The sequence below is a fragment of the Arachis stenosperma genome, chromosome 10, assembly GCF_014773155.1.
Source record: "Arachis stenosperma cultivar V10309 chromosome 10, arast.V10309.gnm1.PFL2, whole genome shotgun sequence".
NCBI classification, from domain to species: domain Eukaryota; kingdom Viridiplantae; phylum Streptophyta; class Magnoliopsida; order Fabales; family Fabaceae; genus Arachis; species Arachis stenosperma.
In genome coordinates, this window is record NC_080386.1 from 127904542 (window position 1) to 127931690 (window position 27149).

At 30.2% G+C, this 27149-nt stretch overlaps 2 protein-coding genes across 4 annotated transcripts; one reads left to right on the forward strand and one right to left on the reverse strand.

Moving 5' to 3' along the window:
• The first annotated feature begins 1155 nt into the window (after window positions 1–1155).
• On the forward strand, window positions 1156–4852 carry LOC130956241 (rhamnogalacturonan I rhamnosyltransferase 1-like). The gene is made up of 8 exons (XM_057883288.1): window positions 1156–2118; window positions 2206–2273; window positions 2377–2465; window positions 2569–2734; window positions 2834–3123; window positions 3343–3547; window positions 3790–3947; window positions 4381–4852. Exons 1-8 carry the CDS (start codon window positions 1767–1769, stop codon window positions 4628–4630), a joined length of 1578 nt encoding a protein of 525 aa, XP_057739271.1. The 5' UTR covers window positions 1156–1766; the 3' UTR covers window positions 4631–4852.
• Window positions 4853–11617: 6765 nt separating this feature from the next.
• Window positions 11618–16642, reverse strand: LOC130956479 (calcium/calmodulin-regulated receptor-like kinase 2). Of its 3 annotated transcripts, none has more exons than XM_057883530.1 (8): window positions 16363–16642; window positions 15209–15573; window positions 14713–14866; window positions 14206–14332; window positions 13132–13214; window positions 12983–13054; window positions 12549–12752; window positions 11618–12448 (listed from the first exon to the last, which is right to left on the reverse strand). In XM_057883530.1, exons 2-8 carry the CDS (start codon window positions 15532–15534, stop codon window positions 12131–12133), a joined length of 1284 nt encoding a protein of 427 aa, XP_057739513.1. In that variant the 5' UTR covers window positions 15535–15573; window positions 16363–16642; the 3' UTR covers window positions 11618–12130. The 3 variants fall into 3 exon arrangements, with proteins under 3 accessions (XP_057739513.1, XP_057739514.1, XP_057739512.1); XM_057883531.1 differs by having other exon boundaries at window positions 15209–15595; XM_057883529.1 differs by having other exon boundaries at window positions 11619–12448; window positions 15209–15582.
• Window positions 16643–27149: the final 10507 nt, after the last annotated feature.

Genomic DNA, 27149 nt, shown 5'->3' on the forward strand with positions numbered 1-27149 from the left:
TGGACAGGGGCCGGAAAGGGTATTTACTCTATTTTGTATTTCTACTTTAAAAATATATAAGATTCGTATCTTTGCAATCTATGAAGAACGACACGGACACAGGATATGATATAACATAAGATAAATTGACATACAAATTTTAAAATTTTATAAGACATAAAAATATACATATATATAAAATATAAAATATTTTTTAAATAAATCGTAATGATATTTTGATATTTTATTAATATTAAAAAATAAATTAATTTTTTAATTATTTTTAATGTCTTATTTTAATTGTATTTAAAATATTGTTTATTTAATAAATAATAATATATAATATTTTTAAATTTATTTTAAGAATACATGTTAAGAATAAGACTGAACACACGCTAAACACGTGATTGTATTTAATTATGTCCAAACATATCCTGAGAAAAATTCTTTATTTTTTGTTAAGACATAGTAAAACATAATAAAGATATATGTCGGATAAATGTCAATAAATATTATATCCAAAATGTATCTAACACTTAAACACAGTAACTCAGCAAAATATCTATACTTCCTACTTCATAATATGCAACTAAACCAATTTCTCTATCCCCTATCTCTATAATTTTGTTTCATAATCAGCATTCAAACGTAACTTAAAATTAACCAATTTGAATTAATTACTTAATTTAGTGGTTAGTTTATTGATAAAAAAATTAATTTTTAATTTAATATAATAATTTTTATGTAAAGTTAATAGTTAATAAAAAGTTAAATAATAATTTAGTCAAATTATAATTATTCTTGTCTATCAATTTTACATAAAAATAAGTGTAGGTGAATTTTTATCTTATTAAAATAAGAAATAATATGAAAATAAAAAAATATTTAAAAAGCCAAGGGTAAATAAAATAAAATAGTAAAATGGAGTAGAAATTCAATAAATAAAAATAAAGTTGGGTTTGTTACACTGTTGTTACAGTTAAAAAGTGGGTCCTGTGGACCCATCTTTGTCACTCACTCACTCTCTCTTAAGAAAGGAAAAAAAAAAAATTGCAGCCTTTGCTACCGCCTTGATTATATACCCTTTTCATTTTTTCTTATTATTTTCTTTTCATTTTCTTACATATATATATATTAACTCTCTCTTTCTTTCTTTCTGCTTCTATTCTCTATTCTCACCATTGCCGCCGTCAACAACCTTCTCCGGCAACTCTCACCGGGATCTCATCGGAAAATTCTCACCGGAGAAAAACAAAAAAACACTTCCCACCGCCATTGCTGTTGCTGTTTCAAGCAGAATTTGCTAACAAACACTACGTTTCTTGTTTCCTTTCTCTCTAATTGAGTTCAACACAATGCCATTGAAAACTCTTGAGAGTTAGTCTCAATCTCCAATTCTCCATGCTTATGCAGTTGCATTGCTCCTTCACTGCAACTAATGAAAGCTACATTGCCAACATAGTTTAGCGTTTCACGAGCATTGAAAACTTCATCTAGTGTTTTTATGGTTCCAAGGTGTTACCTGCATATGTGAATTTCATGATATGATAGGAGGTCAAAGATTTTTTTTTAATTAGCATTTATTTTTTCTATGTTGTAAGATCCAAACTTTCCTCAGTATTGGTTTTGGTGTTTATTCTGGGAATTTATTATGCATCACTAAGTCCAAGGTTCTTATTTATTATATATAAATAGTATATTAGTATAGTATTTCATAATTCATAGTTCTAATTTCTTAAGGCTTTGATTGAATTGAAGAGTTAATTAACCAATTAGAGAGAATTTGAATGATGCTGAGGTGGGGAAAGGAGCATGATCATGAGAGTGAGGAAATGGAGGTGATAGGGTTCAATGTTTTGGGTTCTGGAGATGAAGGTGTAATCAAATCCAATAATAATAAGAGGTTGGTTATAAGGTCTAGTAGGATTAAGGTGTGGATGGCTCGTGCCATAACCACTGTGTTAATTTGGACCAGTGTGGTTCAGATTATGTCAATTGGTGAATTATGGGGTCCAAGATTCTTGAAGGGTATGCCTTATTATTGTTTCAATCACCATCCTTCAGATTCATCTTCTCAGGCCATAGTAGAAAAGCCTTTTGTTCTTCCACATAATAGGGCTATTGTTCTCCCACCCAAAAGTAAGTTCTTCAACTTTGTCATATGATGGTTATTGGTATTAACAATTTTCTTAATTTACTAATTGGTTGGTACATTGTTGATATCAGGGATTTATAAGAACAATGGTTATCTTGTGGTTTCTTGCAATGGAGGGCTCAATCAAATGAGAGCAGCAGTGAGTAATGCCAATGTTAAATTACATTAACATTTGTTGGAAATTATTGATTTATTATTAGTATTATATTAAAAGAGTTTGGTTATATATCTTTCTTGTGCAGATATGTGACATGGTTGCTATTGCTAGACATTTGAATGCAACTCTTATAGTTCCAGAACTGGATAAAACATCTTTCTGGGCTGATCCAAGGTTTGCACATTTATCATTCTTACAAAAGAAAAAAAATTTTATTTTATTTTATGTTATTAATTATTGAAGTTTCATCATCAACTCTGTTCCCTTGATGTGGCAGTGAGTTCCAAGACATATTTGATGTAGATAATTTCATTGCATCATTGAGAGATGAGGTTAGAATATTGAAGCAACTACCACCTAGACTCGAGAGAAGGGTAAAATTGGGATTATTTCATTCATTGCCACCAGTCAGTTGGTCTGGTATATCTTACTATGAAAAACAGGTATTCACATGGTTCACATGATTTTTCTTTTTTAAATTTAATTTATTTTTCTCATTCATCAGTTAATTCAACCAATTCTCCTAATTGCTTTGATCACAGATCCTTCCTCTCTTGAGGAACCACAAGGTTTTGCACCTAAATCGGACCGATGCCCGGCTCGCGAATAATGGACTACCACCAGAGATTCAGAGGCTTCGTTGCAGGGTAAATTTCCAGGCATTGAGGTTTACTTCCCAGATAGAGGAACTTGGTAGAAGAATTGTTAGCATTTTGAGGTCAAGAGGGCCATTTCTTGTGCTTCATCTTAGATATGAGATGGACATGTTAGCCTTTTCTGGATGCACTCATGGATGTGACTCCAAAGAGGTGGAGGAACTCACAAGAATGAGGTAATCTCAAATCTCACTCTCCGTTCTATACTGATAGTCGTTTTGATAACTTTTGATATATTCATAAATTACTATATCTAAAAGAGTCAAAACGACTATCACTACAGAACGAAAATGATGTATAAATGTGGCAAAGGATCTATTTTCCATTTTTTGTTGGAATCATTGAATGTTTTTTTTTTTTTTGTTTCTTCTAATGCAAAATTGTTTTGTTATTAGATATGCTTATCCATGGTGGAAGGAAAAAGTGATTAATTCTGAGCTTAAGAGACAAGATGGTTTATGCCCTTTGACACCAGAGGAAATAGCTCTGATATTGACAGCACTAGGCATAGATCAAACTTATCAAGTTTATATTGCTGCTGGAGAAATATATGGTGGAAGGAGAAGGATGCAAAATTTGCTTTCAGCTTTTCCTAATGTGGTAAGTACAAAGAACCAAAATGAAATCAATGGACAAGGTTGTTTTCAAGATTTTAAAATAACAACTTCATGTGTTTTGTAATTCAAAAAGAGTGACAGATTAGTCTTTTCTAAAGATAAATTTGTTACTTTCAAATATTGAGAAACTGGTTTATTTCTTATGATTTTGGTCAAATGGTCATTTTGTATATTCATATGTAAATTTGTGATTTATATATTTGTGTTGAAATGCAAAACAAACAGGTAAGGAAGGAAACTCTGTTGGAACCTTCAGATTTGATGTATTTCCAAAACCACTCATCACAAATGGCTGCATTGGATTATCTTGTGTCACTGGAGAGTGACATATTTATTCCAACATATGATGGTAACATGGCTAAAGTTGTTGAAGGCCATAGAAGGTATTATTAATTTATTATTATCATTATTATTATTATATATTATTATTCACCACATCAATGTTTGGATTTCATTTGTCTCTAAAACTATATAAATGATCTTAATTATTCTTAAGTGTGACAGCAAGGTTTTCACTTTTGAAGAATCTTATTAGATATTATATATAAATGGAATTCATGATTGAACAGCTTAACAAGTAATCAAGCATTTCAATTTTTGTGTATTATTGCAGTATTATGATGAGTGCATTTTACTAATGAAATAAACATAATACAACTACTCTCTAATAAACTCTTGTCCAGTGCTTTTGTTTTTTTATAATTTTTCATATTAGTGTCAAAATAATTATATTTTGTTGGAACCATGATGGCACATATTATAATATTTAAAACTTTTATAATAATATATTATTTTACTTGGTGCTTTTAATTTCAGATTCCTAGGTTTCAAAAAGACTATACAACTAGATAGGAAGATTTTGGTGCGGCTGATAGATCAATACAACAATGGCTCATTAAGCTGGGATGAATTTTCAGATGTTGTTAAGAAAGTTCATGCTAATAGAATGGGAAGCCAGAAAAGAAGAGTTGTAATCCCAGAAAGACCAAAAGAAGAAGATTATTTTTATTCTAATCCTCAGGAATGTTTACAATTGCAAGATGAACCACTGATGAGAAGCACATGATTATTGCCACTTGATTTTTGTTCATAGTCCTCCAACTAAATGAAAATTGCAAATTTGTACCATGTTATGTTATTCAAGGTGGCTTATTGGCTATGCTTTTCACAAGAATCATGAAGATAAATAATTACATAAGTTTCAACATTTTGAGGGACAGGTTCTTGTGTAAAGCAATAGCAAAGTGTTGTTGAGTCTTATACACTGTACAAATTAAATGAGCAAAAAGATAGAGTAATTTTTGTTTATTTTATTTTAAAGAAAAAATTTTCCTCCTAATTTCATAGAATGTATTTTCATGGGTTATTTCCAATAGAATTTACACACAAACAAAAACAAAAACAAAAAAGGCTTTATTTTAATTATTTTTGTTAGATGATGTACCAACTTATTACTTTATCTTGGTTAAATGAATAAATATTTTGTATTAATTTTTAATTTTATCATTTTTAACATAATCCAAATAATGAGTACTAGATCTTATAAGTTGATGTAATATTAGGTCAAAGAAAAAATGCAAACACCAAGCTTCTAACCTTCTTGTGTATTAAGGATTTTTTTTTTCTTGATTGCACACGGTATCTTCCAATCCGACAGGCAAAGGATCAATTCGTCGCGGATCGAAACTTTATTTAAAGGTCTGCCGCTGGCTAATGGGTTACTGCATACACAAGGCGGGGTTCAAACCTCTAATACTTGTTTAAGCGGACAAGTGAGCTGACTACTCGACTAACCCAAATTGTTTATGCATTAAGGAATTGTAATTGCATATTAATGCTACTTAGTTTCCTTTGATAATGTTTGCGGACCAAATTAAGAATAAGTGGGAAGACTAAAAAAAAAAGTGTACTAGTTGGAATGGTTATTGGAGGACCAAGGGTCATGAAATCATGATTAGCATAGTAGTGTTTTTTTATGGACCAATGTAGGAAAAAACAACTTCATTATTTGTGGTTTTGGAAGGACTAGAATCACTAACTCAAAGCAAATCTTAATTGAGAATCTTGGTGGTGTTGGTGGAGTAGTGCCAAAAACATCATATGCTAGAGCTAAATCTCTATTTGAATGTGTCATATGCCATGTTCCACTTTCTTCCTCTCTAAGTGCTATGTTGTTGTTGGTTGACTTTTACATTATTCCATAGACTTATTTTTGTGCAGCTCCCAAGACCATTGTCTCTCCTTGTCATCCTTTATTTATTTTTTATTTTACAATTAATATTTGTGTGTTATTATTAATTAATGTAAATAATATAATAAGGAAAATTCTTATGTATTCTTAGATTAAACTTAACATATATTCTAAAAAAAATTATAATTACTCCTTTTTATTCATAATAGTTAAAAATCATAATTAAAAAAGAATATTACTATTAAAACACATTAAATTTGTTATATACAAATGTTTCTCATCATATAATAATCAAAAGTCCAATCTGTGTATTCACCAATGTTTATGATCCCCAAAAGATTGCTTACATTTTAGTTTAAGGAATTAATTAAGGACAAATTCATGTGTTTAATTTAATTATCACAGATCCCCGCATATAAACAAACAAATTAAAAATGAAGGGTAGAATTGGAGTTAGCGACCCAAGATGGGTTACCATTTTCTATCATAAGGAGTCACCTTCTAAGAATTTACATTTTATGAGTGCATCAAATCAAATAATTAAATATTTGATAATTTTAATTGGCCCCTCGTGTGGTCCTCTATATTATAATTATAATTATTTCTTTTTTTTTGTAGCAGGTCCAACTCACGTACCCTGATCAATGATGATAACAATAATAACAATACATAGCAAGATGTCATTGAACATATAGTACAATAAGAAACAGCTATGAGAGACTGCAATCTTTGATAAGATTTCTTCCTTTTAATAGCGTGGGATCTGAATTTAGTATTTGTCCAATTGTCCTAAAGGACCAGCACAACCTCTGTGAAGTTTAGGTTTATGATATTTATTTTTTCAAATATATAATATTAAATTTAATTTGTGTTAGGTATAAAACTACTTATATTTATCTAAATTTGATGAGTCAACTGACTTCACTTGTATATTATTTAAAATATTAGGGTGAAATGTACTTTAACCTTCCTGGTCTGTCTTTTTGCACTTAATGTGCTGACCATCTGTTTAGTTAACCACATTATTATATTTGGTTTAAGGATTTTATTACACGCTAAGCTTTTTTTATTTTTTAAAAAATATATTTTGTTTTTAAAAACAATTGTTGTGCTAATTATTAGATATATGAGTTTTTGGGATAAGTAATTTTACGATATAATATCTAATTTTTTATGATAAAAATTTTAAAATTTGATCTTTGTTAATTTTCGGAAAAAGAATAATTTTAATATATATATATATAACATTTATACAAATTAAAAAAAGTGAGAAAATAACAAATCGATTCCTAATTTTTTGGTCCACAGACATTTAAATCCTTGAAGATTTAAAAATACATTTAAGTCTTTGACTTCTTTAAAATCTGGATATATCGATTCCTGAGTCTAATTAGTCCAATTTTAAAAACTCTCACACGTGTGTATCCGTAGTATCAACTAGGTTAGTATAGAAATCATATTTGATTTTTTCGTTGAATTTGACAGATCCAAGTGAACATGAGAAATTAATATGTCTAAATTTTAAAAAGTCAAAATTTAAATGTATTTTTAAATTATCAAAGAATTAAATGTCTGCGACTCAAAAAGTTAAAGTATGTCCTTTTTTAAAAAAGAGCCTTTGTGAAAGAAAATATTATGTGTATAATTTATTCATGTTGTTTTCACGCATTTTAATTTTCTAACAAAAAATAATTTAACTTTTCATTAATACAAAAAATTAGTCATGCTTTTATTTATATTTGGATTATAAATATAAACCTAATTTAATTATATTATCTATATGTCAGATTATATCAATTATAAAATCTCATTTTTCATATATGAAGTCTCTAATAATAATCTCTCAAGTTAACGTGTTTCTTGTTTAACTAATAAGTGACAAATAACTATTTTTATTGCAAAATGGCATTTGAAGTTGCCAATAATGAATTTGCTTGAAATCCGAAGTGCCATAAAATGATAAAATTTTAGATAATTTCATTTATCAAATGAAAGAAATATATAGGTATTTATATATGGGACAAATAAAAAAAATAGAGAACTTTTAACGCTCTATTATAGTGATAACATTATATAATAATTTAATAATAAGAGAGATAAAAAAAAATAAAATACTTATCAATTAGGGAGCGTGAATTTGTTGAATTGTTGAAACTCTTTCAGCAACTTCAAAGACGATGCCATTATCTCTTCCACACTAGTTGATACATTATCAAAGATGAATATATTCCTAATCTTTCATAAGGAGCAGTTCAAAATTACCATCATCATTCTCTGAGAGGAGCTATTGGGTTAGATACGCAAGACTCTCATTCTCAAGTTGTACTCAACATAAAAATCAGAATCTTCGGTGCTCCTTCTAGTAGCTGGTAAGCCTATTTTTTATCAAATTTCCTTTGATTTTACATAAGGAAAGATGCAATGATTGATTGTTTCTGAAAATTGTAGGTATTTTCGGCAGATAGGTTGAATCGATGGGATGCGATGATGAAGCTTTTGCAGCACTGGAAGCTTTTCATGGAAGTCCCTCAAGAGAAAAATCTTAATCTTCCCTGAGATTTTCAACTTCCACAGTTCTCGCCATAAATTTCGTTGTCTCATAATTTCTGGACAAAATTCAATGAGAGGATGCGAGAACCCATAAGCCACACGGTACCCAGTACTCACTTCATACAAATCACTTTTATTAAGAGTCCAATAAATTTTATCTTTTCCACCCCCAATTGTTGTTGCTAGTACACGCTAACTAGTGTCCTCAGAAAAAATACTTCTAATTAGAGTTTGATTCCACTTACCATTAGAAAGTATTAAGTTTTTGACCATTAATAGTGGTTGATTTTGTAGATTGGAAGTTTCAGATGAAAAAATAACATAAGGATGTGGAGGAGTAAGCCAAGGATCACTGAAGATTTGGAAACTGAATCCATCACCAACTCGCCAAATCAGCCCATTTTCAACAACCTTACGCCTTTCCAATATGTTACGCCACCCCATGAAGTTACTGTTCCGATCTCTGCATTCATTATAGAACTGTATCGAAAATATTTACCTTTGAAGAGTCTAGATAGGAGTGATTGTGGTTGAGAGATAATTTTCTAACATTGTTTTGCTAATAGTGTCAAATTCTAATCTCCTAGGTCCTTAAAACCTAGTCCACCTTCCAATTTCGGTCTTGTCATAATATCCCAACTAACTCATGCTATTTTTCTTTCTGTACCTTTTTTATCCCACCAAAATTGGGAGAGTATGTTGTGAATCTCCCTAATTAAAGTGTCAGGAAGACGGAAATATGATAATGAATAAATTGGGATAGCTTCCTCAATAACTTTGATTAGAACATACCTGCCTGCAGAGGAGAGAAGTTTTCTTTTCCACCCTTGAACTCGCTTCCTCACCTTGTCCTTGATTTCTCCGAAGGTAGCCTTTTTTATTTTTGGACTGTAGATAGAAGACTCAAATATTTATCCTGTGCAACAATATGATCAATTTTCAATTTTCGAGCCAGTAGTAATCGAGCAACGGGAGGAGTATTATTACTAAATAATAGAGCTAATTTATGCAAATTAACTTTTTGGCTACTGAACCCCTCGTATGACTGAAGAAGATTGAGAATATTTTCACAACTGTTTTCTAACGCTTTGCAAAAAAGGATTGAGTCATCTGCAAACAATAAATGATTAACAGTAGGATATCTTCGGTTAATATGAATACCTTCAATGAGACCGTTTTACTTTGCATTGTTTAGCAAAAAGGATAATTCTTTTGGACAGAAAAAAAAGGTATGGAGATAAAGGGTCTCCTTGACGGATACCTCTATTTGGTTTAAAAAAACCAAAAGGTTGACCTTCAACAACGACAGAATAAAAAACTGTAGTCACCATCTCCTGTATCCAAACAATCCACCTAGATTCAAATCCCAACTTATCTAAAATGAACCAAAGAAAATGCCACTCAACATGATCATAGGCTTTGCTTATTTCCAATTTAACAGCCATTTCACTCGATAGGCCCCTCTTCTTTGTCTTTAGATACATTCATAAGCGACTAGGACATTGTCTGAAATTAATCTACCCTTAATGAAGGCACTTTGATTAGAGCTGATCAGCGAAATCATAAATTTCTGTAGCCAATGGACTAGTACTTTAGAAATAATCTTATACACAACTGAGGAAAGGCTGATGGGTCTAACCTGTGTCATATCTTTTGCATCAGAAATCTTAAGAATGAGATAAATTTGTGTATAATTGAAGTTCTTTAATAATCTACCACTAACAAAAAAACTGCAGACAACCTTAAAAATATCCTCCCCTACTAAATTCCAATAAAATTAAAAAAATTTAACTATAAATCTATCATCATCAAAAATATTTCTAAAAGTGAATATTAAAGACCGCACGTTTCACCTCATCAAAACTTACCGGTCTCATGTATATTACTAGCGTGTATCTCATGTTTTTTATTAAGTAAACTGTAACATAGTTGATAGCATTTTGAAAAAGTAATGTAATTGCTCTTACCAAAATGTCTTTTCATCAATTACATAAAAATCATGTTTATAATAAAATTATATATGAAATTTTCAAAATTAAAGTATTAAAAATTGAATTCGGTTTATAATAAATCTATATTATATTTTGTTTTCGTTTTGTTGTAATTTTTTCTCAATAATATTATATAGGGTTTATGTTTTATTATATCTTAATATTTATTTATTTAATTATGTATTAAGAATTTTAAAACTATAATTAGTTTTTAATTTAATATATAAATATTAAATAATTACACTCTTGCAAAACATCATTTGGTCAACCTGTACCCAACCTTTTAATTAAAAAAAATCAAAATACGGTAATTGTATAACTCAAACTCTTACCAAAAAATTAATGCACAATTAGTTGAAATATAGAAGTATTAATATTTAGCATTTTTGTTTTTGATGGGCCAAACCTAAGCCCAAAAATGGAAGGTGCTGTGTTAGAGCAAATTAGATTATCTTAACAGTTAACTGAAGTACAATCTATGCAAAAAGAGAATTAAGCCCAACTGCATGGCTGCATGCACACTTCAAGAAATGGGAATCAGGTGGAAAAGAAAATGTTTATTTTAGAATGTAGATAAGATATTCTTTGAAACAGGGTTACCATAACCATTACTGGTTAGAGGGTTTATCCTCATTGTAACTAGCTGAACAAAATGAACTTAAATCTTGTTTTTACACTCAAAATTAAGGGAGTAGTTGCAGCTTATCTCAAAATGTTAGCACTCACATGCCCTTTTAATATTCCGATTTCCAATTCTCATAACAAATTGTGTATTCAAAAACTCAGCACTGATTGTGTTGAATCTTTCGAGAAAATCTTCAAAAACTAATCATATGTCTGTGTGCGTATTTTTACGGATGCCCATGGGGATTGTATCTTATCTCATGAGAATGTTTTTTTTTTTTATGTGAGAGATTAAATTAAAGTAAACGGTTGAGATTAAATTCATCAACATCTTAAAAATCTATATCCTGTTAAAGCAATTTGTCCTTAATTCTACATTGCTTTTATGAGTGCTTTCATTCCTGTATCTCCTTGGGTTAGTTCCTCTTTTAACACCATGTATGTCGTTTTAATTGTCGAACTGATTAGTGCTTGCTTTTACTTTCAATGTTTTTGTTCCAGACCTCTTGAACAACACAACAAAATTGTAACATGTCAGTTGAAAAGTAGAATTATTTGCTGACACTTTAATTAGAGAGAGGAATAATTACAGAACCATAACTTTAGTCTGAATTATAAGGACTCACTTTGAATTAAAATGACGGACAAGGAATAACAAATGCAATTTCTAATTAGACATTTTTTCTTTTGTCAAATGGATTAGACAGTCTGCAATAATAGGTATAATTACATCACAAAGTCACCCACACTACATACTCAAATATCCACAATTTTAAAGGTTCCTATTCACCATTTGGCTTTGTCAAAGTTCAAACTCGAGGGCAGTATTTTTTCCGAGTGCAGCATTTTAGAAAGCATGGTAATGTGCCATCTCAACTAGACCACAACTGCAATTAACCGTTAAACAAGGATTTCCTCACAAAGGAAATAAATTAGAAGACCATTGTCAAATTACGGAGGAGTGGGGAAGGAAGAAGGTTGTAACACGGAGGAGCAATCATAGTGGCAGGAAAACCAGGTAGCGGGTGGTGAGTGGATTGGTGTTCAGATATATAACAATGGTTAATTTGGCCCTCTTCTCATTTAAATCAGCCAAGAATGCACCACAATTAGCCTTAAACTTTTGATTATACTTTGATTCTTTTTTTAACTCCATATTTTTGCATATACTAGTTGTTACATTAAATTAGTTGTTCCACAAAGGTCTTTTTCATCCAGTTTCTCCTATGCTAATGGTGGTTCTGGGGGTTATTCTACTCAACTCAAGTTGTTGATCTTCCAATCTACTAACGGCTCTCGAAAAGTTGTTGCTGGCAAATGACATGGAAGCTTCCATCATATGGCGCAGCCGCCTTTGCTTTATCCTCGATATGCCCTGTGAAACCTCGCTTATCGAAGGGCGTTTCTTAGGTGATTTATGCAAGCATTTGTGCGCAATCTTAGCAAGCTGCCTCACTTCTCCAAGGTTGCATTTTCCAACGAGTTGCTTGTCAAGAATTTCATCTACACCATTGTGATCCATAGCAGCCTTGCAATAAAAGAAAACTTAGCAAATCAGAAAGAAATCTCTAACATCTAGGAGGGATAATAACAAGAATGATACCGTGATTCATGATGAAGTATCTTACAAGGTTAATGTACTCCATCAAGTTTTGATGTGGGTGGATGGCAGTGATGAGCTCAAATATTATGACACCGAAACTGTAGATGTCACTCTTCATTGTTAACTTGCTTGTCGAAATATATGCGGGGTCCATGTAACCATAAGTACCTTTCAGACCAGAATTCCGGCCATCAAATACCTCTTCCTTTGACAGCCCGAAGTCAGCAACCTATACAGACAAATTTTGACGATAATTGATAAGACAAAAAATAAGACAATGAATATAGAAATCTCAAGTCTCACTATTTTCTGGACAAGACAAGAAATATTGTTTCATTGTAATGTAACAAAGATTTGCTGCATAAATTCCAACGTCAATGTTATGATCCAATTACTAATTCCAAACGGGAAATTAGCTTCACAATCTGTATTAAAATGCACTTGCTAGAACAAAATTACCTTAGCTCTCATTGAGTGATCTAGTAATATGTTGGCAGACTTCAAGTCACGATGTATGACAGGTGGAACTGCCTGTTACATCCATGTTTATATTAGCCAAATTCATCTTCAAGGAATATAAGAGAGCACTTATCAGTAATCGTACGTACCCCTTCGTGAAGGTACTCTATTCCATGTGAAATATCAAGAGCAACTTGTAGCCGATCATCCCAACTCAATTGTTTTTCTTCACCTAGGTGCATTTGCAGACTATTGTTAGATAATATAATGACTGTGTGGTAACTAAACAAAGTATAATCTGCTTGCTAATTTGATAACATAAACATGCTACCATCAATATAGGCTAATTTGAATCAGAACACATTGCAGTTTTCTGCCAAACCATAATTGTATTTAAAGCATTTATATTCAAATTTCTTGTACTAATTTCATCTATAGACTATAATCTTTCTAGATCTTTCTCTACCTCAACTTATTTGATTATACTCCATCTGGTCCACTTCTCCTTACTAGGGCCTCTATATAGATCTTCTTCACACTTGCAGATGCCCAACTCACCTAAGAGGAGATTCCCCTAACTTCTCAACAATGAGTACAATCCCAACTTCCTTTCTAATACACTCATTCCTAATCCTATCTCGGTTTCTAGTGTGTACACACATCCAACAAAATATCCCACAGTAACATTTAGGCTATGTTTGGATTGATGAAATCTTAAGGAGTTGAGTGGAACAGGGTTTAAGGGAGTAGAAGCTCAATGACACAGTTATTATTTTGTTCCATTGTTTGGATAAACGGTCACTGTATGAAGAAAATAGGATGTTTCAATAGAATAGCATAGAATCTAGTACATCACAAATAAGTCCACTCATTAAATCAAACAATCGAAGCCCATTAGAATCCCTCAGGCTCTATTTCGCTCCAGCTTAAATCACCAAACCAAACTCTCAACAACGGAGATGTCACGTCAAAAATGCTTTTAACATAATAATAGGAAAGATCATCCTCTATCAATATAAAAAATTAGCTAAACTTTCATCACTTATGAATTGATAAACAAGTATGTTATCAAGAAAGACTACAATGATGGTGTGGCTACTAAACAAATGAAAAAAGTAAATTTGGCTATTTATTTGATGACAACGACATGATCATGAAACTGTCCACATAGGCTGTCACATTAAAATATCTCAAGGTCATATAAAAAAAGACCATCCTCTTACCATATAAAAGATTAGCTAAACTTCCATTACTCATGAACTGATAGACAAGTATGCGCTGTCCTTTATCTACACAATATCCAATCAAATTCACAAGATTTCGATGATGCAGTCTTCCAAGCAGAAGCACCTGAACCAACAACCTTGTATAATTCATATATGTTCCAACAACTTTAGATGGTTACTGACATTAGACTTACAATATTCCGTTGGGTTGCTTAGTTTAGAACTAATGTCTCCAATTATTTAAAGCACATTTTAACTGTTGAAGTAAGTGATCTTTCGCTTCTAAATTATATATATATATATATATATATATATATATATATATATATATGTCTTGCAAAATACAGGAACTCATTTCCTTTCAAACCATTAACATAAATACAGTCAACAGTAATCCTTATCCATAGCATTAGCTTATAAATCAACAGGTATTTTATTTATTTATTGCCTTTTCTTTTTCCCCTGAATTCTGAAACCTATCTTAAAATGGTTATTGGCTTATACCTCTGTTTGGAATTCTTTCTCCCCTTGTTTGGAATTAGGCGCAAGAACCTTCACAGCTACCACCTCCCCTGTAGCCATTGTGGCTTTATAAACTGTGCCAAATGATCCTTGCCCCAAGGAAGTTGTGAAATTTTGTGTTGCCTTTTGAATTTCTCTGTAACATGTGATGGCTCAGTTACACCATTATAAATTTGTAATGCCTCTCTAATAGCATTTCATTTTCATATATGAATGCATGACCATGTCCTACTTTGTCCTTTGCTTTTTACTATTGAACAAATGATACTATGTAAATAAGAATTTGCAGGGACATTATCTAACATATAAAGTAACTTTATTATCAATGGACCAAAAAAATTTCCCAATTCTACAAGCTAATCATCAACACATTTTGATGTTAATAGTTATATGTTTGTGACCTAGTAGTATTAATCAATAGAAATATTTGACAAAAAAAAACAGGTAAACCTCATGCTCAATAGAGAAATAAACACACCTATACGAGTACTTTAAAATGCCTGATGCTGAAGCAAAACGATCTTTGCTTTGATTACTCCACCAGCTGAAATGAGAATTTTTCTGTACATTATCATATCTTGAAGGAGCTATGGAACTAGTTATAGAAGCACTGATGTCAGTGCTTGTTCCCAATCCATTTGTTCGTATTGGAAGAGTTGTTACACTATTCTCATTTGCAGATCGTCCAGTATTCGCACGTTTCTTGTACCACCTTATGCCAAAAAATATGGCACAAGATATCAGAATTCCAAGGGCCAAACCAACAGAGACACCAAGAATTACTAAATCAGCTTGACGAACCATTCTTTGATCCCTCTTCAAACAATGACATCATCTTGCAGACTGCAAGTACTACAGAGGTTCACTGTCAAAACATTTATGTTAACTAAACACCTCATCTAGCTAAACCTGACATCAATCGAACTCTCAATACAGTGAGTAATACAATTTCTTTTTCTTCCCTCCCTTCCCATCTAAGATCCCAACTCACAAATACGGGGAGGTGCAGTCATGAAGAAAACAAAATGCCTACTTGTAGAAAAGGATCCGCATTAATGCATCAATGATCAAAATAATTATAAATACACTATGTTGATAAGATTTGCTAGTTTAAAACAGGTAACACATATAGATAAGTGTTATAACCTCACAACAATAGAAAATTAAAAAAAAAATTAAGAATTAAGTTAAATCTTAGCAAAAGTGCATACCAATTATCAATACTGAAATTCTCGATAAGTAGTGTAAATATTTAAAATGATTACATAAGTAAGGAACAAAACAAACCATAGACATCCTAATTATGACAATAATGACCATTTTTCTTTTAAAATTAAAATTATTGCTTTTAGCGAAACCAAAATGACTGTGCCACATTACTAGTGTTCCTTAAGATAGATCATACATCCTTACTCCTAAAAGATTGCCCAAAGTCAACAAAAACAAGGAACAAAATTACATATGCTTTAATCAATTTTATGATTTAGATTTTAGATAACAGTATTTGATCGTATCAGGTTTTTAAAAGGACGAGAGCAAAAACAAATAAAAGCACTCCAGCATAAATAAACAAATCGCAAAATAAAGAACAATTTGAAACAAGGAGAGCTTGGATGAAAAAAATCCACATACCAAATCAGCAGAAGAGCCTCCTCATAATGCAAAAATCAGAAGCTTAACTCTGTTGTGGTTCAGTGAAGCTTGAAATTGAGGGTGTTAATGGTAATTTGCAATTGTGGATGAGTTTTAGGTCAATAGTCAATGGAGGTTTTTGTACTTGTGCGCGACAAAGATAAGAGAGAGCAAAGTTAGAGTTGAAGAACGAAACTGCAGAGAGAGAGAGAGAGAGAGTAACTGATTTTGATTGAAAGGGTGAATTGGAATGAATGGAAAATAAAGAGAGAATTTGGCGTGTAAGTGCAGTTCCAATAGAAACTGAGTGGGATTTAAGGTTTAAAATACTTGAAGAAAAGTGAACCCCCCAAACAAAAATAAAAGAGAAAATGGTAAATAACAGAGATAAAAGAGATTTACAGACTATAACTCTAATGACATAATCTCCTTATTTTCATTTTAAGATCTCGAATTTGAGTCTATTCTTAACTTTAAAAAAAAAATAAAAATTCAAGTGAAATTGACTTTACACATAAAATTAATACTTAAAAATTATTAAATAAAAATTTAGTCAAATCAATTAAATCATCTAATAATTATTACATATCAATTTCACATGAAATTGATTTCATACGAGTTTCTATAGTAAAAAATAGAGATAAAAGGGCATTCGTCTGGAAATGGGAATGTTTATTAATGAAACACCACATTACCGATACAGGAAATCTTGACCGCATATATTTCCTTAAACTATTCCATTTTGAGCTGCTCAAGAAAATTCTTTTTTTTAAAAAAATATAAAATAAGTTATTAAATTAATTATTATAAATTTTAAAATAAAATATTAAAATTATTAAACATTTTACAGTAGAATAATCAAATTTATCATAACAACATAGTCCAATATTTTTATACAATAACTAATATTTTGTATCTGTATAACATTATTGCATAAAATTTACTAATGTAACTAATTTCGTGATGAAATTTTGTACTTGGTATACATGAGCTTTTAAATGCAAATCTCAATATTGTCCTGTAACTGAAAAAATCAAAAGAAGAACTCCACATGAAAACACAGTTTAATAATAGGGAAAGTTTCTATTTTTCAACAACCATGTTATATCAACATTAAAAGTTGCTAACCAATCATTCACCCAAATATGAATATAATATATATATAATGATTATATTTATAGTCAATTTTATAAGTAATATAATCAATTATGCTTTACATTTATAATCAAAATAAAGTGGGTGCCGTTGGTTTCATTTTAAGATTATTTATTTAAATAAATAAATATTTATTTTTCTTAGTAACCAAGATATATAATAATCATTCTTACTGATTTAATAGTAATTGAAACTGACTTATAAATATTTTTGTACAAACCATCTTTATATTAATTATATTGTACATACAACTTTTTTAGAATTTTTACAACAATGTTGTTAACTTTTCATGATATTCGCTAGCGTATTTTTTTCTAGAAATTATTCTTTCTAAATAATAATAAAAATATTTCGATAATGACATGCTTTGTTGACAAAAGTGTTTGTTAATTGACACAAAAAAAGTGTTTGTTAATTGTCTAGGAGTATATAAAGCATTACTTTTAAAAGTATTATCGTTATAAATTACTGTACTCCTAATTTTTAGTTATATCATTTATGTTTAATTTCTATGTACTAATATATAAAATTAAAAAAAAATTATACATATAAAGTTAGCTACTTGTTATACAATGGTTATTTCTCAATTTTTCTATTATTTAGCTAAAAGTTAATGTAGAAAGCTTTAATTTTATATTGAACGATTAAAAAATTAACTCTATCTCTAAACAATTTATTATATAAATAATCATAAAATTTTTTATTTATAGATAATATCTAAACAAGAGTTTAATTTTGATATACTGACAGAAACATTGTAAAACGTTTTATACAATCATGCAATCACATCCGTTCTTCATGCAATCACATCCACTTTTTTTATGGCCATTCACGCCGTCAATATAAAAGATTGTTATTTTTTCTGATGTGCTATTACGTAATTAAATGCACGTGTAAAACTAGTTTACACTGCTAGTGCATTAAAATTAAATTTTCTAAATAAATAAGAGTTTAATTTTGAGATACAGACAATACAAAATATTTTGGGCAAAACACTAAAATAAGCCAATGGGAAGAAATTTTTACGTAAATCCGCCAAACCAAAATTTAGTTCATGAATCAACCAATGCATGTTTATATGTAGTTCGAATCAATTAGATTCGAACTCAATCTACACATAATTCGAATCATATTGATTCGAATTATACACAAAACTCACACGCACACTAATTCGAATCAACTTGATTCGAATTACACACATAAAATAATTCGAATCAAGTTGATTCGAATTACACCCTGATTTATTAAAAAAATTAATAATTTATTAAAAAATTTATTAAAAAATAATAATTTAAAATTAAAAATATATATTTTATTTCATGCATTAAAAAAATCTAACAAATATTTAATTACGAGACTTTTTTAAATATTAATGAGCTATCAATTCAAATTTCATAAATACTCTTTTGTCCATTTTTAATAGCTCATGAATATTTTTAATAAATTTTTTTAAATTATATGGTGAGATATTACATGATTCGAATTACGCATGTCTGATTCGAATTATACGGTGAGCAATTCGAATTCTATACAATACTCTTCTGCCCATTCTTGATAGCTCATGAATATTTTTTAATAAATTTATTTTAATTATATAAACCACAAAAAAATAATGCAAAATAATTTAAAAATGACTTAAAAATATTAGGAATACTATAAAATTTGTAATGTTATAATGATTTAGGTAAATACATGCATGTACAAATTTTAAATAAAATACTCTAGATAGTCAATATAATTTAAAAATTAAGAAAATATTTATTCCATCCAAAATAATTAAAAAATATATTTTATTCTATATAATAATTTAAAAAATTTTCTTTAATTTCTAAATTATTAATGTCCTAAGTCATTGCAAATTTTTATAGTACTCCTAACATTTTTTAAGCCATTTTTAAATTATTTTGCATAGAATAAAAATTTTTTGTGGTATAATTAAAATAAATTTATTAAAAGTATTCATGAGCTATCAAGAATGGACAGAAGAGTATTGTATAGAATTCGAATTGTTCACCATATAATTCGAATCAACTTTCCATGCGTAATTCGAATCATGTAATATCTCACCATATAATTTAAAAAAATTTATTAAAAAATATTCATGAGCTATTAAAATGGACAAAAGAGTATTGTATGGAATTTGAATTGATAGCTCATTAATATTTAAAAAAAGTCTCGTAATTAATATTTTGTTAGATTTTTTTTAATACATGAAATAAAATATATTTTTTTAATTTTAAATTATTATTTTTAATAAATTTTTTAATAAATTATTAATTTTTTTAATAAATCAGGGTGTAATTCGAATCAACTTGATTCGAATTATTGTATGTGTGTAATTCGAATCAAGTTGATTCGAATTAGTGTGTGTGAGTTTTGTGTATAATTCGAAGCAATATGATTCGAATTATGTGTAGATTGAGTTCGAATCTAATTGATTCGAACTACATATAAACATGCATTGGTTGATTCATGAACTAAATTTTGGTTTGGCGGATTTACGTAAAAATTTCTTTCCCTTGGCTTATTTTAGTGTTTTGCCCAAATATTTTATAGTCGTCCAATCACATCTAATTTTTTAGATAATCATACATATAGTCTATATATATAAAATAATTATTTTTAAAACGTATTATTATAATAATAATACACTTATAAAATACTCACAATATTTTAAAATCAAATTCAACAAATAATTTGAAGCAGCGTTAAGCTGAGGAAGAGGCAGAAATAGAATCAGTGAAAACAAAGATAAAATAAATAAAATCGGACAATTTGACTATTGTTCTACCAATTTTGGAAATTTTGGTGGCATTATTTTTACATACTTTTAGCAATATATATATATATATATATATATATATATATATATATATATATATATATATATATATATATATATATAAGAATAGCTCTAGGGTAAATTTGTTGTAGTACGTAGTGCAACTATTATTTATTTGTATTTTGCTATGATCTCTTTGACCAAACATATATGTTTTTATGTTTTTTATCTTTATATTACTAAGACACAAAATATGGATTTTTTTAAATAAAATAAAAAATTAAATAATTTTTCAAATAAGATATTAAAAAAATTATATTCTAAATAATAAAATTAAAATATTTTATTTGAAAAATTATTTAATTATTTTTATTTTATTTAAGAAAAAAATTCCCACAAAACATACACCCCCTTTAGCACTATTAGCAATATTTAGTTGTTTTGTATTTTTTGAAATATAGCAAAATATATATGGTATATTCTGTAGTGTCTTTGTTTGCGTTTGTGACGCTAAACTTAGTCATTTCCGCCATTTCTTGTTGTTTTGCCTCTTCACGCCTGCATCTCCATGTTGTTTTTGTATATATTTTTTCAAAGATTATGTTATGTGTACATTAAAATTAGTTACTAATACAATATATATTAGACTATAAATATATATTAAAAATAAATTAAATTATATTTATATTTATATAAAAAATATTAGTAATTAATTTTAGTATACAAATAATATTTTTATTTTTTCAAATATATGTATATTTCGTCTTTCTAATATTTGGTGTTTAATATTCAACGCATAGTGGCAGCTCAATTAAGTTTTTAATTTTTGGTATATGTTATATTTTTTAAATATTACTTTCTTCTCATTTTGCACTGACAAGTGTTGAGAAAGAAAAAGAACATGAACCTATAATCATATATATAATGTTGATGAGTCTGTTTTTTTATTGTTTTTATAATACATTCAAAAAAAATCTAAAACAATTCAATTTTTTTTGGGTGTCTTGGTATTTAAATGGTAGAATGCAAGGTATTATAGTGCAAGCATATTCTAGAAAATATATATATATATGCTCCTTATTACTATTTAATAATTCTTAAATTATACAAATAAAAAAGTAAACATCTTGGATTAATAGTTAAATTGATCTCCAAAAAATAATTTGATTGTCATTTTTATCTTTGAATAAATTTTTTAATCAAATTAATTTCCAAAAAATTTAACATCAATCTCGTTTGTCCTTCTATTTTTGGACTAACAATTTTCGTCAACGACAATACACATGAAGCATTAACTGATACGTCTGTTGACAGCTGTTACCCAAATGGAAACTGATAAAATATGTTCACTATATTATGTTAAAATAGTCCTTAGTCCCATTTTATAAACCCTAATCCCCAAAATCTATGAAAATATTAATCCATCTTACTAAGTGGTGTTGCAGTGGTGCAGAGCCATTACCCAGGTTTAGAAGCCACGATGTGGAGCGCTGGTGGAAGACGAAGTGGTGGGTTGTCACCGCAATCATTGGGTAGCTTCGGTTCTAGCTCCTTCATATGAAGAAGAAGGATGAACATGAATAGAACCTATTTTTGTGGGCTGAAAATTATGATTAAGAAATCTGAAAAATTAGATAATTCAGGATGGTTGTTCACACTTGTCTAAGATATCGGGTGAATTTAAATTGGTATGAACTATTTCTTCTTGAATTTCCTTCACCATTAATGTGAAATTCACTTTTTTTGCTTGACATATGCAGAAAGACAACCACTGTAGTTAGAGTAGTTAAAATATTGATTATTTTCATGTTTGTCCTAATAATAGTGTTTATGTTAATGGTTGGAGCACTTTGTATGTTATCTGTGAGAAAATAAAAAAATTATAAAAGTATTAGTGATCTTGTTATTTTGTTGGATCTTGTTAATTGTATTGATGAAATTTAGTAAATGAAATTGGACATTTTTTTTCCATTAACAAAGTAGCAACATGTGTTTTTTGATATTACTTTAACCAATGTTTACACAACTCTAGAAACAAGTAAATAAAAATAAACACTTAATTAATCATAAGATAAATTAAGTCCAATCATATATATTAAAATCGAAGCATTTGCATGTCTATATAAGCATTCTAACATAGTCTTCATAATAATACCAATCATATTAACCAAGTCTTCATAATATCAAGCATAAGTTATCTAATTTTGGACTATACCAAATGATAAATAAGATTTGATGGTTATCAGTGGCTAATAGAATGAGGGTTGAATTTTGGTCCATTTTTCTTTCTCGTGTAAACTAGCTTTCTATTATGTAAATATAGGAGATATTTTGGTTTCGTCTCTTAATTCAGTAGGAGATATTTTTGTTTTGTCTCCTATAGTATAGAATCAAAAATAGATATGAGAGTAGAGATTGACACACAGATATATCCTGATTCAGCTACCTAGTGCAATGTAGCCTACATCTAGTCTCCATTACAACAGTGACAGAATTTCACTATCTTTTCAATAGATTACAATCACCAATTCTTCCTAAAATTCTACCCAATCCTATTTGGGACAAGTCCAGTTTCTAACCCAAACCGAACTTGACTAGGACTCCAACCTAACTTTCAACAGCAAAGTGCTAACCCAACTTGCAAGAGAATCCCCACACGATCATGACACAAAATAGAAAAACATACAAAGAATTTTTGAGATAACTATGACTTTTTCTACAAGTCTAGCTCACTGCCTTTTTTCACTCATTGACTTTTTCTAACCTCACTATGTTTGCTTTTTTCAATGAGACTCAGACAGACTAAACTTAGAAAAAGAAATACAAAATAGTAACCAGGAAGGAGAAGAACTTAGAATAGCTTAGAAAGCTATGAGAATCGAACCAAGTGCTCTATTATACTCTCTTGCTCAATCCTTGGCTGTTCACCCTTATTATAGAAGAGTGAATCCTCCAAGGTTTGAACCAAATTCTACACTTGGGTTGTCTTCTTTCTCCTTCATCAGAATTTGCAGTGGCTTGATCAGTGGAGAGAGAGAAGGCCGAATCTTTGACATGCAACATACCTTTCTCTTTCATCCTTTTTCTTCAAGTTCCTTTGATCTTGACCATGAATCTTTTCTTTGGCTCCAAGTTTGGTTTTGGATAGTGGATTCAGGACAGAGCACCATTGACTTCTTCTTTTCCATGGTTGCTTGATTAGTGCTTGAAGCTCAGCAGATTTCTTCACGGTTTGTTGTTGAAGCACGAACGGGGAAAGTAACTTTTGAAGATGCTCTGTTCGAATGGAATTTGCTTCTTTGTTGTAGTCCTTCTTCTTGCTTGAAATTGGAAACAAGCTTTTGGTTCCTCACCGAGCCCTAGCTTCAAATCTTTCCTCTTTCTTCTTTCTTAGTTCAATAACTTGATGTGATAAGAAAAGAAAAGAAGAGAGAGAAGAGAGAGATTGTGTTCGGTGGAAGTGAAACAAAATTCAATTAAATTTTAAGTTGATTACCCGGTTAGATACTAGGTTGAAGAGAAATGAGTTTGGATGTCACCACCGAATTGGGCTTGAATTTCTATTTGGGCTAAGTTGATTTCCTTCTTCCCTATGGTTCAGCTTGTCCCATCCTTCATAGATCAAAATTTGAGTGACTGGAGTGATATGGTTGAAATATGTGTTGGCCAATATGTTTATCTTTGTGGGCTTGATCTTCTGTTTCTTGAGCCGGCTTTGATTAAATTATTTTTCTGCAGACTTAAACAAAAATATCACACAACCAATTGATAAAAACCAATAATGTTTGATAATCACTTTAATCAAGTTTTAGTTTTTCAAACTCAACAATCTCTCCCTTGATGACAAACATTATTAAAATAAAGAATTAAAAGAGATTGAGAGTAAGAAACTTCCCTTTGATAATTTATTTAATATGAAGCATCTCCTTTTCTTTGATCACTAAACTCCCCCTGAATATTTGCTTTTATCAACCTGTGAAAACAATTTCCAAAAAGCCAAAAGATTTGCAAACATTTCTAAAACATTACATCCTGTAAGGCTTTTTCAAAAGATCATCAATCAGCTTAGGCAGCCATGAGACAAAAACATGAATTTTCATAAGTTCAAAACAGAGGCAAACATTTTATCAGCCCATTTTGCAGTTCATTTTTCTTTGTTCCTTTTCTCATGTTCAAAACATTCAAAACAGAGGCATCTATTTTCACAGCCCATTTTTTAGCTCATTTTCTCCCTCCCCCCTCTTTTGTCATCAAGGAGGGAACCTGCAAAAAATTGTCACTAAGCAATCCAAAACAGCAAGTTAAACAAGCAGATTACTAACAAAGTTAATAAACTAATTCTATTACAGTCATCTAGAAAATAGTATTTAAAGTAGTATCCAAAGTACCAAGAAACACAGTGCCATCAAATAGAGTTCATAATTCATAATCAACAAAATGTCAAACTTCCAAGGGCAACATGGGACACAATTAAGTATCAGATTCCTCTTTTTTAGTCTCCAAGATGTCTTCTTCTTTTTCGGACATTACCTGGTCCTCATCAAGTGAATCAACGTGCTTCAAAAGGACTTTAATTCTGTCATGAGATTTCATCAAAGATTTCTCAGTTTGAATTGCAATCTTCCGGGTTTGCTTGCTTGATTGGACCATCTGTTTGGTCATATATACAAACTCTTGAAGGACATCTTTGGCTACCCCAGTAATTAAGTACTTGTGGGAGTCAGAAGTGTCAGCCACTAAAAGTGAGGGAAGACTTTCATCTTCACTTTCATCCAAGACTGGATCCTTAGTTGTCTTGGTGCCCTTTCTTTTGGCTTGTTTCATTGCACCACCGCCCTTTAGAGATGAAACTTTATTTTTGACAGACTCGTTACTAAGACCAATTGAAAAATATTCAAAGATGCAAGTCAAAAACATCCCATAAGAAAGAGAAATATTTTTCTCACTTCTAACACAGTCTAGCATATGATCGATCATGAGGTAGGCAAATAAAATAGGAGTAAGATTCAGAATGACATATAACACCAAAATCACATATGGTAAATCGCTGGTATGATCCACTTTGGGAAAGAATTATGTGAGTGATGATTCGGTGTAGTTGGGTTCTAACAGGACCTAGAGCCTTATGGCTGGAAATCATACCATCCATAAGTGAAAAAATTTCACAAATGCTAGCCAAGGCATCCTGATGAGAGATACCTAGATGGTCATCCCATTTTTCAGACATGTATGTTCTCACTCTGATGTCTTTATAACCGAGGGCATCACTAATGGTCTCCTTATTCAAAACAATTTGACAACCCTTTACATAAGAGTGGATTTCTCCCTTATGAAAGAGCAAGTTAGCATAAAATTCTCTGACCAAATTCGGATATACTGATTTTCGAATCTTGAAAAAGTTTTCCCATTTCAAAAGATCAAAGTTAACTTTAAAATCAATTTCTTTTTCAGTCAGAGCCTCAAGGTCAACAACAAAGGTAGAACAGAAAAAACATTTTAAAAGCACTTGTTTGTGAAATTCATAATCCATACAGGAAGAAAAGTGAAGAGGATCATAGTGAGAATGAGAAGGTTTACCAAATTTGATTTTGTAGTCAAGGGAGTCAATGTTAGGAGGTTCCCTGCTAGGTTTGAGAACTGGCCTTCTAGAGGCTTTTGAAGGGCGGCTAGAAGGGGCAAATCGTCCTGAAGGATGAGGTATAGAGCGAGGAGGTGGAGATGGTGCATGATCTTCTTTATGCATGGGACCCTTTCCTTTTCCTCCCTTTGCTCAATATGACTCGGCCCCCTTTTGTGCTGAGGAAGCCTTAGGATGAATGGTCTTTCTTGCCATGGATTTCGTCTGTTGAGGTGATTGAGATGAAGATGAGTGAGAATGAATGTGTATGTAAGTGTATGATTGAGGTTACTGTGAGTGAGAAGGGTTGCGAGGAGGTATATAGGTGCCAATGTCTCTTCTAGTAGCAACCTTCTTTCTCATAATGAAGAAGAGAAGAGTGAGTAGAGGGAAGAGAGAATGGCGTAGTGGAGTAGTGAAAAGAGAGAGATTTTCTTAATTAATAAACCATCTTTAATGCACAATGAAAACTTATCTTAAAAACATAAATGTATTCAATAAAATGGGTTTTAAAGAGAATTTTAAATTAAAAAAATTATGTAGTTTTTGAAATAACATAACAAGATGAATTTGAAAGATAACTGAAAGATATGACTTGAAATAGAGAAGAAAGAGAAAGAGAAACAAAATTTTAATTTTTAATGATCAAGGTAAGTATGAGGCCTATTTCATTTAACAAAGTTTATCTCACTTAGGCCCAACGGTGATGAAAAATCACTGGAGACCACTTTGAGTTTTACTTCAAGCTCATATCTCAGAAGATTTCTGGGCCTTGTTCAAGCCTTATAGAGGAGTTCATCATTTGCCCAATTTTGTTTTCCTGTGACCTGTGAGACAAAAACAACTAGAAAAATATTAGACACAGTTATTCCATAGATTTGATATCAATCATTCCCAGGGCAGTTCTTAGTTTACATAACCTATCTTCACACAAAAGTTTTGTGAAGATGTCAGCCAATTGATCCTCCGATTTTACAAATTGAATATCAATAATTTTTTTGTGCACATGTTTTTTTATAGAATAAAATCTAACATCAATGTGCTTAGTTCTTAAGTGCAACACAGAATTTTTAGAGATATTTATGGCACTCATGTTGTCACAAAGTAAAGGAATACTATTAATTTTTAGTTTATAATCGGAAAGCTGAGTTTTGAGCCAAATTAATTGTGAATAGCATGAGGAGGTTGATATGTATTCGGCTTCAACAGTGGATAAAGCAACAATAGCTTATT

Bases quoted from the DNA above. Each gene is read 5' to 3' on its own strand.
- LOC130956479 (XM_057883530.1), bottom strand. From the start codon at position 15,534: ATGGTTCGTCAAGCTGATTTAGTAATTCTTGGTGTCTCTGTTGGTTTG. The intron at 13,215-14,205 runs GTAAGAGGATGG...AAATGCACCTAG, and splicing joins TTTAGCTAATCTTTTATATG to GTGAAGAAAAACAATTGAGT. The intron at 12,449-12,548 runs GTAAGATACTTC...TTTTATTGCAAG, and splicing joins TGATGGAGTACATTAACCTT to GCTGCTATGGATCACAATGG.
- LOC130956241 (XM_057883288.1), top strand. From the start codon at position 1,767: ATGATGCTGAGGTGGGGAAAGGAGCATGATCATGAGAGTGAGGAAATG. The intron at 2,119-2,205 runs GTAAGTTCTTCA...TGTTGATATCAG, and splicing joins TATTGTTCTCCCACCCAAAA to GGATTTATAAGAACAATGGT. The intron at 3,548-3,789 runs GTAAGTACAAAG...CAAAACAAACAG, and splicing joins TTTCAGCTTTTCCTAATGTG to GTAAGGAAGGAAACTCTGTT.